This window comes from Acomys minous, assembly GCF_964271855.1.
Source record: "Acomys minous genome assembly, chromosome: 18".
In the NCBI taxonomy this organism is placed as follows: domain Eukaryota; kingdom Metazoa; phylum Chordata; class Mammalia; order Rodentia; family Muridae; genus Acomys; species Acomys minous.
The window spans coordinates 68,403,432-68,417,696 of record NC_140501.1 but is presented as its reverse complement, the minus strand read 5'-3'; the positions used below and the strand labels follow the sequence as shown (position 1 = coordinate 68,417,696).

General features: G+C 48.7%; 1 protein-coding gene across 4 annotated transcripts in view; it reads right to left on the bottom strand.

Annotated features, from left to right (window-relative positions):
- Positions 1 to 479: 479 nt before the first annotated feature.
- Positions 480 to 14,265, bottom strand: part of TEP1 (telomerase associated protein 1) — a 46,243-nt gene continuing 32,457 nt past the window's right edge. For 3 of the 4 annotated variants that reach the window (XM_084768027.1, XM_084768026.1, XM_084768028.1), the window contains exons 38-55: positions 13,960 to 14,115; positions 13,607 to 13,819; positions 13,240 to 13,393; positions 12,916 to 13,128; positions 12,165 to 12,325; positions 11,499 to 11,612; positions 9,916 to 10,023; positions 8,150 to 8,282; positions 7,896 to 7,972; positions 7,686 to 7,815; positions 7,019 to 7,155; positions 6,768 to 6,886; positions 4,647 to 4,790; positions 3,693 to 3,789; positions 1,845 to 1,950; positions 1,517 to 1,734; positions 1,287 to 1,391; positions 480 to 716 (exon numbers count right to left, since the gene is read on the bottom strand). In XM_084768027.1, the coding sequence (XP_084624153.1) occupies positions 594 to 716; positions 1,287 to 1,391; positions 1,517 to 1,734; positions 1,845 to 1,950; positions 3,693 to 3,789; positions 4,647 to 4,790; positions 6,768 to 6,886; positions 7,019 to 7,155; positions 7,686 to 7,815; positions 7,896 to 7,972; positions 8,150 to 8,282; positions 9,916 to 10,023; positions 11,499 to 11,612; positions 12,165 to 12,325; positions 12,916 to 13,128; positions 13,240 to 13,393; positions 13,607 to 13,819; positions 13,960 to 14,115 (2,508 nt within the window). In that variant the 3' untranslated portion in view covers positions 480 to 593. Of the gene's footprint in view, positions 717 to 1,286; positions 1,392 to 1,516; positions 1,735 to 1,844; positions 1,951 to 3,692; positions 3,892 to 4,646; positions 4,791 to 6,767; positions 6,887 to 7,018; positions 7,156 to 7,685; positions 7,816 to 7,895; positions 7,973 to 8,149; positions 8,283 to 9,915; positions 10,024 to 11,498; positions 11,613 to 12,164; positions 12,326 to 12,915; positions 13,129 to 13,239; positions 13,394 to 13,606; positions 13,820 to 13,959; positions 14,116 to 14,265 lie in introns of those variants that run through there. The other variant, XM_084768029.1, reaches the window with a different exon arrangement.

Here is a 14,265-nt window from a genome sequence, read left to right as displayed (position 1 = left end):
ATTTCTTCCAAGAATGCCCACTAGTCTATTAATGAATATTTGCAAGTCACGCGTAAAGTCCAAAGGATCATTCTGTCTTTAGTGCCTTGGTTTCTCTCCCTGACCAGTTAGTTCTAGGTCGAGGGCTGTGTCTATGGAAGGAAGCCAGCACTGTCCAGGCCTATTGATTTTCTTCCTAAATCCTCACAAATCTATTGACTTTAACTCACCCTTTCTTGCCTCCTTTTAAGATCAAACAGTCCCTCAGATCTATTCAAACTATACTGGTCGACAATACTCTTATTCTACCTCCCTACAGGAACGGGGCCTTACATCTTAGGCCAAAATGGGACACAATGGGACACAGGAACGTAGCCAGCCTATCACAGCTGTGGTTCGCTTTCCTGCAATTTCTAATAAGAGTGAACATTAACTCTGACCAGCGCATCCGTATCCCTCTGTGCTGATCTGAATCCACTACAGACGCAGTCAGGTCGTACTTAGGATCCTCCAACACTTTATTTCTATAACCTTATTGAGAATGTAGACACTGGTGTCTCCAGGTTTGCATCATCTGGTGTAGTGACATCATCTGTGTCCCACGTACTGTGTTTTCATTCCCAAGATAGAAAATACAAGTTTCCTTGTGTGTCTCCTACAGCAAGCTTCAGGGGAGAGTTGGGCTCCAGCCAAGGTTCCAGGCAGCTCACCGGCCCTTCACATCGGAACAAGCCCAACTGAAACAGGAACAGAAATGAAGAAAGTGAAGCCACAGGCCTAGGCTTTCCTTATTAACACCTCTCTCCCTTCCTCCCTCCCTCCCTCCCCCCCTCTGTCTCTCTCTCTCTCTCTCTCTGTCTATCTGTCTGTCTCTCTGACTCTTTCTCTGTCTCTCTCTGTCTCTCTGTCTGTCTGTCTCTCTGTCTCTCTGTCTGTCTGTCTCTCTCTCTCTCTCTCTCTCTCTCTGCCCCTCACTCTTCAAGGGGAGGAGTTTGAGACAGGGTTTCTCTGTGTAGCCTTGGCTGTCCTGTACTCGCTTTGTAGAACAGGCTGGCCTCAAACTCACAACAATCTGCTTGCCTCTGCCTCCCAAGTGCTGGGATTAAAGGAATGCGCCACCACACCTGGCCCAAATTATCTTTCTCTTAAATCAATGCCTTAGAAACGGGCCACTGCAAAGGAGATTGGAGAAAACTACTTTCATCCTTTCCCCCTCCTTACCCTAAATTTGCTTGCTTGTAACTGCCCTTTCTCTGCTTGCACACACACACACACACACACACACACACACACAGACACACGCTTACCAGCTGCATACTGGGTCTCTCCCACAGTTTAACGTCTCTATCCTTTGAAGCGGTCACCAGCAACCCAGGAAGCACATGGAGGGCTGTGACTGCGCCCAGGTGAACCTCAGAGAGGAGGGAACATGAGATCTCAGGGAGGCCTTCCGAACAAGGAAGCAGCACAGGCTGCTGCATCAGATTTAGAACCTCCCCCCCCCCCCCTCTCTGTACGGCCCTTCCCCCAAGCTCACCTTTTTGCACTGGCGTGCCTTTAACCGTGCGGGCTCTGGCCAGCTCACCATGTAGGAATCCAGCTCCAAATGCAGAGATGGATCTGTTTCTGTAGTCTGAGTTTTGGGTATTTTTGCTTTTTTCTGCCAGATGTAATCTACGATCCACTCTCCTCCTGGGGTACACTCAGCTAAGTTCCACAGCATGCCATCAGAGGTGGCACACAAAAATGACGACTCTGTCATTTTACAAGTGTGGTTAGAAAGCCAGGTCTCACTCGGGCTTTTAGGACCCACCAGCCTCTCCTAACCCACCCAGGGCTCCTCTGGTCTTTCTCCTCCCACTAACCAGACTCAGGTTTGGCCTGCGTGATGGATACTGGGGACCCATCAGGATTATGTAAGTCCAGGTCAAAGTTCAGGATCTCTTCCAACTCGCCTGACTCCTTCTGGTCCTGTGAAAGGATAAGTGGGTAGGAACTTGTTTAGTCTGTCCATGACACAATTCCACTAACAAAGCCTAAGATGCTCTAAGATGATCAGATGATCATAACATGAAAATAAAAAACAAAACAAAAAACCCTACAAGTAAAGTACATGCACCAAATGGATGGCTCTAAGAATCCACCACGCAGTCCCCACTAGAGGATACAGGACAGTTCTACCATCTGGGTGTTGTTCTCCTGCCCAGTCCCAGTAGGTAGGAGACCCCGCACCCACCCCCTGCCCCAGCTGGCAGCAGATTTTACTGTCATGATGTACTCCACTTGCCCTCACCCTCCACTTGAGCTCTGTAGTGTGGACATGTTTGTGTCTGGCTTCCTTTGGCAGAACAATGACATGTCTGCACTTTCCTATTTGTCAACACCCAGCGGCATGCTCTGCTCTTCCTGCCACACAGTTATGACTGCAAGTTACATGTCTTCTTTCTGTGTCTGTCCAGGCACTTAAATTGCTTTGGCTGTGTTGAATTAGGTTGGCACAGACATGCCTGTGCCTGGTGTTTGGGGACTATGTACACTTCTTTCACTTAGGTCCATATTTGGGAACTGTTTCCTAGACAGGCTTTGTAGGTAATGTTAGTGGGTGTCAGGTTAGGATTTCATAAACTTCCTGGAAATAAGAGACCTCAGTGATCTTGGGAATGCAATCTAGTCTTGACATACCCAAATCAGTAAGTGTCAAACTATGAGGCGTGCGTCAGGACAGAGACACAGTGCAGCAAAATCACAGTTAAGAAAACTAGAGGACAGGCTGGGCATGATGGTGCACATCTTTAATCCCATCACTAGAGAGTTAGAGGCAGGCAGATCTCTGAGTTCCAGGCCAGCCTGCTCCATGGAGCAAGTCCTAAAACATCTAGGGCTACACAGAGAAAGTCTGCCTGGGGGAAGGGAAAAAGAGAGACAGAGACAGAGACAGAGAGACAGAGAGTGAGAGAGAGAGACAGAGAGAGGCAGAGATGGAGAGACAGACAGAGACAGAGAGTGAGAGAGAGAGACAGAGAGAGACTGAGAAGACAAACAACTAGGGGCCAGAGAGAGACAGCTCAGCAGGTAGGAGCAATTGTCACCAAGCTCTAGAACCCCAGTTTGATGTCTAGAATCCATGTGGTAGGAGGAGAGACGCAACTCTTGACTTCCACACACACTACAGCATACAAGTGCCCCCTTCAGACAGATAGACAGGTACACACACACACACACACACACACACACACACACACACACACACACTGTAAAACAAAAAATTTAAAAGACGAAAAAGAACCAGGTCCAGTGGCACACACTTCCCAGCACAGAGGAGGCAGAGGCAAGCAGATGTCTGTGAGTTCCAGGTTGGTTATGGCTACAGAGTGAGACCCCGTCTTAAAATAAAAGAAAGAAAGAAAGAAAGAAAGAAAGAAAGAAAGAAAGGAAGGAAGGAAGGAAAAAAGGAAGGAAGGAAGAAAGGTAGGTCAGGACCTCCTATGGTCCTGATTTTCAAAATGATACAACTCTTCTTTGCACAGTGGAATGTCACACTGGAACTCAACAGCCAGTGGTTTAAAAGAGAGTTGCTCCAGGAGAAGGGAAGAGGGTAACGAGTGGACCGAAACCTGTCCTGTCCCTTCTTTCTATCTTCCATGATGGGTTCCATATTTAAACGCCTTGATTCTAGACAAACGCTTGTTTAAACACATCCAAACAGGACTCACCAAGAAAGAAAGCCATGCAGAGTCCCCCTGCTGCAGGTAAAACACACCATATTCCTTGCTGGTGCACAGTATGGAAGAATGCGCTGCACTCCTCGTGCTGTTTTATAAGGAAGCAAGAGGCTGAGCCCAGGGCCACCTGCCTACCTCCCTTTAAGACCCCAGGGCACCCATCCATAAAACCTTCCACTCAAAATTTTTCCTGCAGGGGCAAAGATGGAACAAAGATTGAGACAAAGATGGAGCAAAGACTGAGGGAATGGCCAACCAATTACTGGCCCTACTTGAGACCCATCCCATGGATGAGAACCAATCCCTGACAGTATTAATGATACACTGCTATGCTTGCAGACAGGCGCCTAGATAACTCCTCTGAGGCTTCACTCAGCAGCTGATGGAAACAGATGCAGAGACCCACAGCCAACATCAGACAGCTCAGGGAATCCCATGGACGAGTTGAAGGGATAACTGAGGGAGCAGGAGGAGTCAAGGACACCACAAGACCTACAGAGTCAACTATCCTGGGCCCATGGAGGCTCATAGAGACTGAACCACCAACCAAAAAGCATGCATGGGCTGGTGCTAGGAGTGGGGTCCCTCACTGACTCTGATGCTTCCCTTTGGATCTCATTCTCCTAACTGGGTGCCACGACTGGCCTCAGTGCAAGAGGATGCGCCTAGTTCTACAGGGACTTAATGTTCGAGGATGGATTGGTACCCATGGGGGGCCTCCCCCTTCTCTGAGGAGGAGAGGGAAGAATGGGAGGGTATGTGAGGGAAGAACTGGGAAGGGGGGCTGCAATCAGGATGTAAGGTAAATAAATAATATTTTTATTTTTTAAATAAAAATTTTAAAAAGATCCTGGTGCTTTATCCTCAGTTTGACTCAGTCTTAGGGTGACCCCTAAACCACTCTTCTTTGTTTTAGCACAAGAGAAAAAGCATTTTGGATCTTACCAAATCCAAGATGGAGTCGACCCGGGCTTCATCTGTAGTAATTCCACATTTTCTTTCATCAGGATGAGAGACTGGCCATCTGGGGCCAAACACAGACCTGTCAAGACCCCCAAGTCCTCCTGCAGAACTCTCTTCAGGTGAAGACTGTAGCTCAAAAGACACACACAAACAGCAAAGGGCACTTTAGCTAGTCTCTCTCTCGGGCTCATTTCTGCATACTTGTCATGGATGAAGTATAAACCACAATGGCTGACTGACCCCATATGTCTCTTCCTAACCAATCTGTGTGCATGCTGGTTTGCTTTTGCTGTACTAGGATCAGACCCAGAAGCATGATTAAGACGAGAACTCAGCTGAGTGTGGTGGCACACGCCTATAATCCCAGCACTCGGGAGGAAGAGGCAGACAGATCTCTGTGAGTTCAAGGCCAGCCTGGTCTATACAGAGAAACCCTATCTTGAAAAACCAAAATAAATTAATAATAACAACAAACTGAAAAATTAGCTCAATGGATGCTTCCTTTCATAACAGGGCCCCAGAACTTAGTAGGGCTCCAGACCTCAGCAAAACTGACTCCATTATGGCAGCATCATTCAGTCCATAAAACTTAGTGTATGAAAACACCACCACCAGACAGAATGAAAACAAAGACACAATCCATCGAAGTCCACAGGTCTAGGGAAAGTCTGTAACTGTGCTAACCTTGCTTTTTGGCTTCTGTAGTTCTGCTTCTGGCTAACTGAAGGTTGTCACCCCAGGGGTTGTTTTTAGTATTTAAAAGCTCACACTGAGACAGGCTCGGGGCTACACTGGGATCCTCAACATCCAGTGTAGTCTCTGGCTGGCTGATAAGCCTTTCTGTTAGCCTAGACCCATGTCCGAGCAGTGCTCTCTGGTGGACACCCCATAACACCCTCAGCTCATGCTCAGTTCTGCCTCTGTTACTGAGTGATGGAATTAAAGGAGCCCCACCACCATCTAACTCCTTGGACACCACCTTCCCCAGCCCCACTAGGAACCCAAGGTCTTAGCTACATCCAGAATTACTCCAAGTATGACCAGCAAGATGGCTCAGCAGGTAGGCACAAGGTGCAGGAAAGAACTGACTCCAAGGATTGTCCTCTGACGTCCACATCAGTGGACCTGAATTAGCACACACAGTACACACACGCACACACACACACACACACACACACTACTCCAAGAACTCTCATGCTGCCATAAATTTTGTTAACTCTATTTGCTTTTCTGGATTTGGTTCACATTGCTTCCTTTTCTGGATTGTGTTAGCACTATTTGCTTTTCTAGAATACCATTCCCTTACCTTGCTGGTCCAGAAAACCCTTCATTGTCTATGTCTAATCTTAAAGATCATCTCTTTGCTAATATTTCTCAAATTCTGCAGACATATGAGCTACTAGAGGCCATTAAAAAATTCAGCTGTGTTCAGTACCAGACACCTCTAATTCCAGCCATGCAGGAGGCTCAGTAGGAAGGACTGTGAACTGCTAGCCTGAACCATCCAATAAGACCCTGCCTCAAAATAAGCAAAAAAAAACAAAAACAAAAACAAAAACAAAAAAGCAAAAACAAAAACAATTTCTTGGCACCACACTGTCTGGCCCAGAACTTGGCACCAAGGAGGCTCTTAAGAATTATTCATTTAAATTGACAAGACCAAAGGTGGGTGAGAGGTCTCAGTGGGCAAAGGCACTTGCCAACGACCCTGATGACCTGAGTTTGGTCCCCAGAACCCACATGCTGGTAGGATAGCCAACTCCCTCAGACTGTTGTGGGACCTTTGCACACACAGGTGAAGACTATAAAGACAGACAGACAGAAAGGTACTACTTTAGCTAACCTCCCTCAGATTCCTCAATTCCACGGGTGCCACATAAAGTCGGGTAAGGCAAAACATATCCAGTTCCTCCTCATATCTACCCACAAAGATCAGTAAATATAACTTGAAAACAACTGATAAATCCAGGAGCAGAAAACAATCTCTTCTTTGACAGCCAACATCGTACCCCAGCCTCACCCAAAAGCAGGCACAGACAGATCACAGCCAAGTCCTAAGCAGCCATAGCTCCACCTTCCCGCCAGCGGCCACATTGTTTTCACCTGCAATTTCTGGACGTTGAACCTTTCATCACCTGCCACTCGCTGACTTTTTCATTTGCACTGACAACAAAGAGGGACTGCGCCGAGTACCAGATCAGGCTGCTGACACGGCCCGGGGCCTGTGCATGAGGCAAGTTCAGTTTAGTACTTCTGAGGAGCAAGCATCAACCCTTGCCCTCCCAGACAGGCAGGCAGAACTCCAGCCCACGAAGTTCCATTAAGGTAGGCAGAATTCACGTGGACCATGACACCTGTGCTGTAGCCACAGCCTTGGCTTCCTGCCACAGTGTTAGCTCCCCGGCTTCACTTCCGGACACTGCCACAGAACCATCTGGTGCCCATGCCACTGCAGTGATGGCCGCAGAACTCCGAGGTGTGTGTGTATCATCTGGAGAAGAAAGGAAGGGACACACTGAGAGCTGTGCTACTGAGCTAGGAAAGGGGCCCACACCTTTAATCCTAGCACTAGGGAGGGATACAGAGGCAGCTGGGGCTCTCTGAGTCTAGAGTCCAGCCTGGTCTACATAGCAAGTTCCAGGCCAGCTAAAGCTACATAGTGAGACCCTGTCTCAAAAAAAAAAAAAAGAAAAGAAGAAGAAGAAGAAGAGGAGGAGGAGGAGGAAGAGGAAGAGGAGGTGGAGGAGGAGGGGGAGGAGGAGGGGGAAGAGGAGGGAGAGGGGGAGGAGGAGGGGGAGGAGGAAGAGGAGGAGGAGGAGGAAGAGGAGGAGGAGGAGGAGGAGGAGGAGGAGGAGGAAGAAGAAGAAGAAGAAGAAGAAGAAGAAGAAGAAGAAGAAAAGAAAGAAAGAAGAAAGGAAGGAGAAAGAGAAGAGCATCTGGGTTACTGGAGGTATAGGGTTACCCTGGCACTCCTGTTCCAGCCACCATCTTTCAGGCTACCTCCTCCTCCCCTTTACTCACCTGCTTCCTTGGGAACCTGCCAGAGATGTACAGAGCTCTCATCTGAGGTCAGCAGGAGGCCTGCGGCCTCTGAAGCGGCAGCTGCTGTGACAGGACCACTGTGTCCCTGGAGGGTATGCATTTGGCACACCTAGGAAGAAGGGGGTTGCAGAGGCTGTCCTGTGTGTCTCTGCTAGCTCGTCCCTACCCCAGCTCCTGCAGAGAACTCACCAAGAGGGGATGCCACAACTTTGTGGCCCCATCCACTCCAACAGTCACCACCAGAAGCTCTGATCCAGGCTGTCCAGCTGAAAAGACAAGACGCCAACTCACAACAATGGCCAGGTCCAGCGGCAAAGGCTTATAGCAGCCCGCTAGCTTTGCAGGCATGGGGCCCTAGGTTCAATCTCTAGTTCTGAAAAAGAAGAAGAGGAAAAGGAGGAGGAGACAAAAGGGATGAAGGGGAAGGGCTGACAGGTCAGTACCTGGGCGGGGCTCCAGGGCAGCTGCACATTGGCTGATGGGTCCTGGGTGAGCAGGGATGCTAGTCAGCTCCACACCCTGATGGTCCCACACTTTCAAGTCGCCATCCCGGCTCACAGATATGATGTGTTCCTCCTGTCCCCAGGTCACAGTGTCAGGACAGTCACAGTGAGCAGGACATGGGAAACGAGGCAGACAGCAAAGGGAATAGTTTAGCAGCCTGGGACTGCAGTTGCGTGGAGAATCACACAACTGTTTTGTGACACTTCACCCGGCAGCCTGAGCTGCATGTACTAAGTGCCCCCTTCTCCAAACAACACAACCACCTGTCAGCAACAAAGTCCAACACCTGCGCAGAGCTGCACACACTCTCTCTTTGACCAGTGGAACGCACTTCTCTTCTGCCTAATATCCATCGGACACAGACAGAGAGTCCATACAATCACACTCTCTTCCACGTAGATATGAGGGTAGGGGACCTATCTGGCCTGAACTGGTTTTGGGTACATGTGTAATAAGGCAAACTGTGTCCCTATTTGGTAGGAATATAATTAAAAGCAGATGCATTGTCATAAAAGACGTATGCAGCAAGCAAAAGTTAATTTAATTCAAGTCTGTCAAGAAAAACAAAGAACAAGCCGGTTGGTGGTGGCGCACGCCTTTAATCCCAGCACTTGGGAGGCAGAGGCAGGAGGATCTATCTCTGTGAGTTCGAGGCCAGCCTGGTCTACAGAGAGAGTTCCAGGACAGCCAAGGCTACACAGAGAAATCCTGTCTTGAAAAACAAACCAAAACAAAACAAAACAAACAAAAAAAGAAAGAAAGAAAGTAAAAGAACAACTCAAACTATACCCTACACTCCTAGTAGCCAAACTCCTCCTTCCTCCAGACATTATACAAGAAGCCGTAGCAATAACTTGGGGCCTTCACTCATGGCAGCTTATCTTTTCTTTTCTTTTCTTTTCTTTTCTTTTCTTTCTTTCTTTCTTTTTTCTTTCTTTTTTTTTTTTTTTCAGATAGGGTTTGTCTGTATAGCCCTGGCTGGCCTAGAACTCACTCTGTAGACCAGGCTATCCTCAAACTCACAGAAATCCATCTGCCTCTGCCTCTGCCTCCAGAGTGCTGAGATTAAAAGTGTTCACCACTAGTGCCCAGCGACAGTGTATCTTACCTATATATTATTTTGTTTGAATTAAAATTACCTGATTTCATAATCTGTGTGTGCTTTTAAAAAAAAAACTTTAAAGTGTGTGTGTGTGTGTGTGTGTGTGTGTGTGTGTGTGTGTAGACATGTGCACATGAGTGGAGCTGCCCAAGGAGGGCAGAGGCTTCAGGGGCTTCCTGGAGCTGGAGATAACATGGGTGCTTGGATTGAACTCAGGTCTTCTGGAAGTGCTCTTAGCTGCTGAGCCATCTCTTCAGCCCATTCTCTGTGTGCTTTTATTTAATTCCTGATTAAGATACAGAGAACCAGAAAATACCTGTCCAAGCCCCCCCAGTTCCCTCCAGAGAGGTGGGGGATAAACATCAGAAACTTGGAAGATCTAACTGTGGAGCTGAGTGCCTCAGAAAATCTTGTCAGAAATTCATAATACTAAGAGGATGTGGTTTTATGTGTCACCTATCACATGAGCCAGCGGACTGAAACCCAATCCCAAGTGTCACATTTTTACTATTTGCCTTTGAGACTGGATACTTGATGCATCCAGTCTCCCAGATCCTCCTGACCCTCCCAGAGAACACTGAATACTGAATAGTGTCGTCTTACCATAGCAACCACGCTGCTCACAGCACTTTGGTGACCTGAGAACTGGCCAAGTTGCTGTCCTGCCTCTGGGTCCCAGAGTCCCACAGAGCCATCACTAGAGCAGGAGACCTGCAGGCAAAAGCAAGAGGGGAAAGATCATCAGAATTCTTCATGCATTTTGTTTGTGTGGCTTTGAAACGGCGTCTCCCACTGTGTCGCTCTGGCTGGCCTGGAACTCACTAGGCTAGGATTAAAGGCATACAGCACCATGCCTTTACATGTCTTTACAGCATAAGAACCTACATAGGGAAAATATACTTCAGACTCCCTGAGAAAATTATATGAGGTTAGGTTTATGCCTTAAGAGCCAGTGAACCACAGCAGTGTCTTTCACACTCAGGAATTTCAAAGCTGGAGAGACAGTTCTGTATTCTTGTCAGGAGCATGGGCTTTGGGCCTGGAGATGGCTCCAACTGCAAAGTTGCTCTTGTGAATTTGCTTCTGAGCGCCCACAATGGCTACTTGTAGCTCTGGTTTCAGGGAACTCATCACCCTGGCCTCCAGAGGCACAGCAACCACATGCACAAACCCACATACAGCACACAAATAATTTTTTTAAAATTAAGTCTTAAAATTTAAAAAGGGGGGGGGGGGAAGAGTTCTAAGCTAGAGCAATGGTTCTCAACCTGTGGGCCATGACCCTTTTGGGGGTGGAACAATCTTTCACAGGAGTCTTATATCAATATCCTGCATATAACTATTTACATTCCCTGCTGGCCCCTTCTCTTTCTCCCTGTTTTTTGAGACCAGGCTTCTCTGTGTAGTCCTAGCTGTTCTGGAACTCACTCTGTAGACCAGGCTGGCCTCAAACTCACAGAGATCCACCTGCCATGTTGCTGAGATTACAGGTGTGCACCACCACCACCCACCCAGCTACATTACAACTGTTAACAGTAGCAAAATTATAGTTACCAAATAGCAACAATAGTAATTTTATGGCTGGGGCCACCACAATATGAGGAAGTGTACTAAAGTGTCACAGCATGAAGAAGGTTCAGAGTCACAGGGTCAGAGGAGTGGCTGGATGGTCTGGAGCTCGGTGGGCTTTCCTATCAGAACACTTATTGGCTCAGGCATGGTGGGATGACCCAGTGGGTAAAGCTGCTGCCACCAAGCCTGACAACCTAGGTTCAGTTTCTAGAACAGAGCACTGAGTACTGCATGTTGTCTTTTGACCTCTATGTACACGCCATGGCACACTGGCGCGTCCATGCACACATGTGCAAAAAGCCCATGAAAGTGTAAGGAATTCAAATAAAAAGAACACTTTTTTGGGTCAGCTTTAACCCTGGCATGACCTTGACAATGCTTTTCTGGGTCAGTTCTCTTAACTGTGAAGAAGACATAAAGGTAATGTCCTCTTTATGGGTATTGTAAAGATTAGCCCTGGCAATAAATAAAACTGGGCTCATGTCAAACCTCGCATATACCGTGTACCCAGCAAATGATAGCATGACTAATATTAAACATTTGAAATTGAGATTACTGTTTCCTTTCAGGATATTTGCTGGGCTCTGCATACTATTTCCCAGCCCTTCACTCACCAGAAGGTTGTCTCTGGTCCATGCACAGCCAGTGATCCAGTCACGGTGACAGGAAGGGAAGGAGTGAACGAGGAGAGGAGCCTGGGCTGTCGTCACATCCCAGCAGAGGAGATTCTGGGACGGTAAGGACAGGGACCTATCAGGACCCAGACCGCAGGAATGCCAAAGTCTTTTCCCCTGGGGGGGGGGGGGTGCTTCAGCGGTTCCTGTGGCCTGAGCTGGACCTGGACTACCTACCTAGCTGATGACCTGATCTCCTCCCTTCATCCCCTCACACACACCTGACACCACACCTGGCTTCAAGCATCAAGTGTTAAAGGAGAGAGAGAGTGTGAGGCAGCAGGTAGACCCACTGGCAGATATGGCAGATCAGAAAGTATGAGAAAGGGGCTGGAGAGATAGCTCAGAGGTTAAGAGCACTGACTGCTCTTCCAGAGGTCCTGAGTTCAATTCCCAGCAATCACCTGGTGGCTCACAACCATCTATAATGTGATGTAATGCCCTCTTATGGAGTGCAGGCATATGTGTAGGCAGCACACTGTATATGCAGGGAAAACACCAATAAATATAAAAATAAAATAAACATAAAAAACTTTTTAAGTACAAGAAAGCAATGGGAAATAGACTATCCAGGAATCTAGGAACAGAGGGGGCTGTGGGGCTCACCCGATCCCTGCCCGCAGTGGCCAGAACACCTCCATCAGGCCTGAAGCTACAGCAGGACACTGGGCCCTCATGTCCCCGGAGCTCAGGACCACAGGCAAAGTCTTCTCCCTGATGCGGCTGTGTCAGCAGCTGTCTGGGCCATAGTCGCACTGTGAAATCCTCTGCATTGGAAACAGGAAAGGAAGTGCTTCCTGGAAGCAAGACCAGCCTAGGAGGCCAAAGGGAACCATGGGAGCAGAGCCCAGCGTCCGAGAGTGCAGCTCTAAGGAAGTGGGATGGCAAGTCACCAGAACATGCAGAGGTCCTGGCCAAGGCACACTCACTCCATCAGCACATAGCACGGGAACACCCTGCACCCCGGCTTCTGCTTGGCAGAACTCAGGTCAGGACGGTGGCCCCGGTGTGTCTGCAGTTCCCCACTTGACTTCTAACAGCAGCTGCTGCAGACACTCCTTATTAGATGAGGCCTTATTTCAAGGCCTCAGTGTCACTTTCACCTCGCCGTCTCTGAGGCCCAGACCTCTAACTTCCAGAGGACCATGGCTATCCATCCATTCTGCATGCTCTCTCCTCTCTCTAGAATCAGTCTAGAATAACTATGTAAGATGAGCACCTTCAAAGGCATTTAAAAGCTACAAATAAAACCTATATGTGCGCGGCTTTTGATAAGCATGTATAATTACCATTATAAACTGACAGGTGACAGCAGCATATTTCCAAGCAATGGCTTAATAACACTGTTCAGTAGTACCTGAGGTAGAGGCCAAGAGCTCCTGGGAGGTGGCCAGTCCGAGCACAGGCTTCTGGTGTGTGGATGATACCCACAGAGAATGAAGGGCGCTCCCCCTGAGCATCCAGCCCCGCAGGGATCCATCTTCTGCACCGCTCACCAAAACTGTGGGACTCAGCCAGGCCAGTGCGGACACTGCCACCTTCAGCACTTGCCACTGAGCCCTCTGGGAACCTAGAAAACGGAAGGTGAAGTGAAACAAAGACACTTGCAGAAAGAAAAACGAGGTAGCAAGAACCTTCTTTCCAAGGGTGCAAACCCATCTATGCCCCTTCCTGAAGATACCTGAAGAAATTCTGTAGATTTTAACGCCATCTTCTCGGTACCCAACAGCCACCTGGTCACCATCTGGGTTGAGAGCCACAGAGAGCGCAGGAGAAAGAGGCACAGAGCCCAGGCAACCCCTGGGCCGGCCAAGAAATCCTGACCATAACTGAGCCTAGGATGCAGATAAAGAGTTTAAACACGCCTACCTCCTCTGTGTGGTCCCCACCCCTATGACATCTTCCTTCAAAAGGCTTCAGAAAAATCTCCCCCTCATCATCCAAACTCCTCCAGGACTTTCAGCAAAGGCTCCCAACAAATTACCCGAGTACACCCCTACTTTCACTAATCTGTCCCCGAACCCACCACAGGTCCTCTGCAAAGTCACCTTGCCATCTTCTCCAGCTGTCAGGAACCGGCTTCCAGCATGCAAGAAAAGGACGGCAGCAACATAGCCACGCTGTGCAGGGAAGGCTGCCAGCCGTGTACCCTCTTGCCAGGCCCACAGCTCCACCGTCCCATCTATTCGGCCTACAGCCACAGCCTTCCCAGGTGCACTGAATGCCAGAGTGCGCACAGAGGCTCCTGGGCCCCCCAGTTCCTGGACATGGGTGTAAAAATAGAAACAACAGAGCCCATTTTCAGCACAGGCTCAAAATGACATTAAAGGCAGCTGGCACTCTCCACTTTCACTGTTGGCCTGCGTGTTTTCTTGGAGAGAGCTACACAGGCCCTCCTTACCTTGGTGACTTTAAGACCATCTGCCTGGAAGAAGGTAATGCTGCCAGCCCAGCTGCCCGTGGCTACCACCTGCCCCTCTGGGTGGAAGGCAATGCAGTTCAAAGGCTTGGGACAGGTGTGCTGGAAGGCCAGCTGTCCACGGACTGTGTCCCACAGCTGGAGGAGAAAGAAAAGAGAAACCAGAGTGCTGAGCACAAATGGGAGAGCCTCTTTAGCTCCCAGGGCCTGTGCAGGGGTCATCTTATCTAGTCCCCTGCCTCAGCAAGGCTTCCGTAGGACAAGCAGTCATCAGTTCTGCCATGCTGA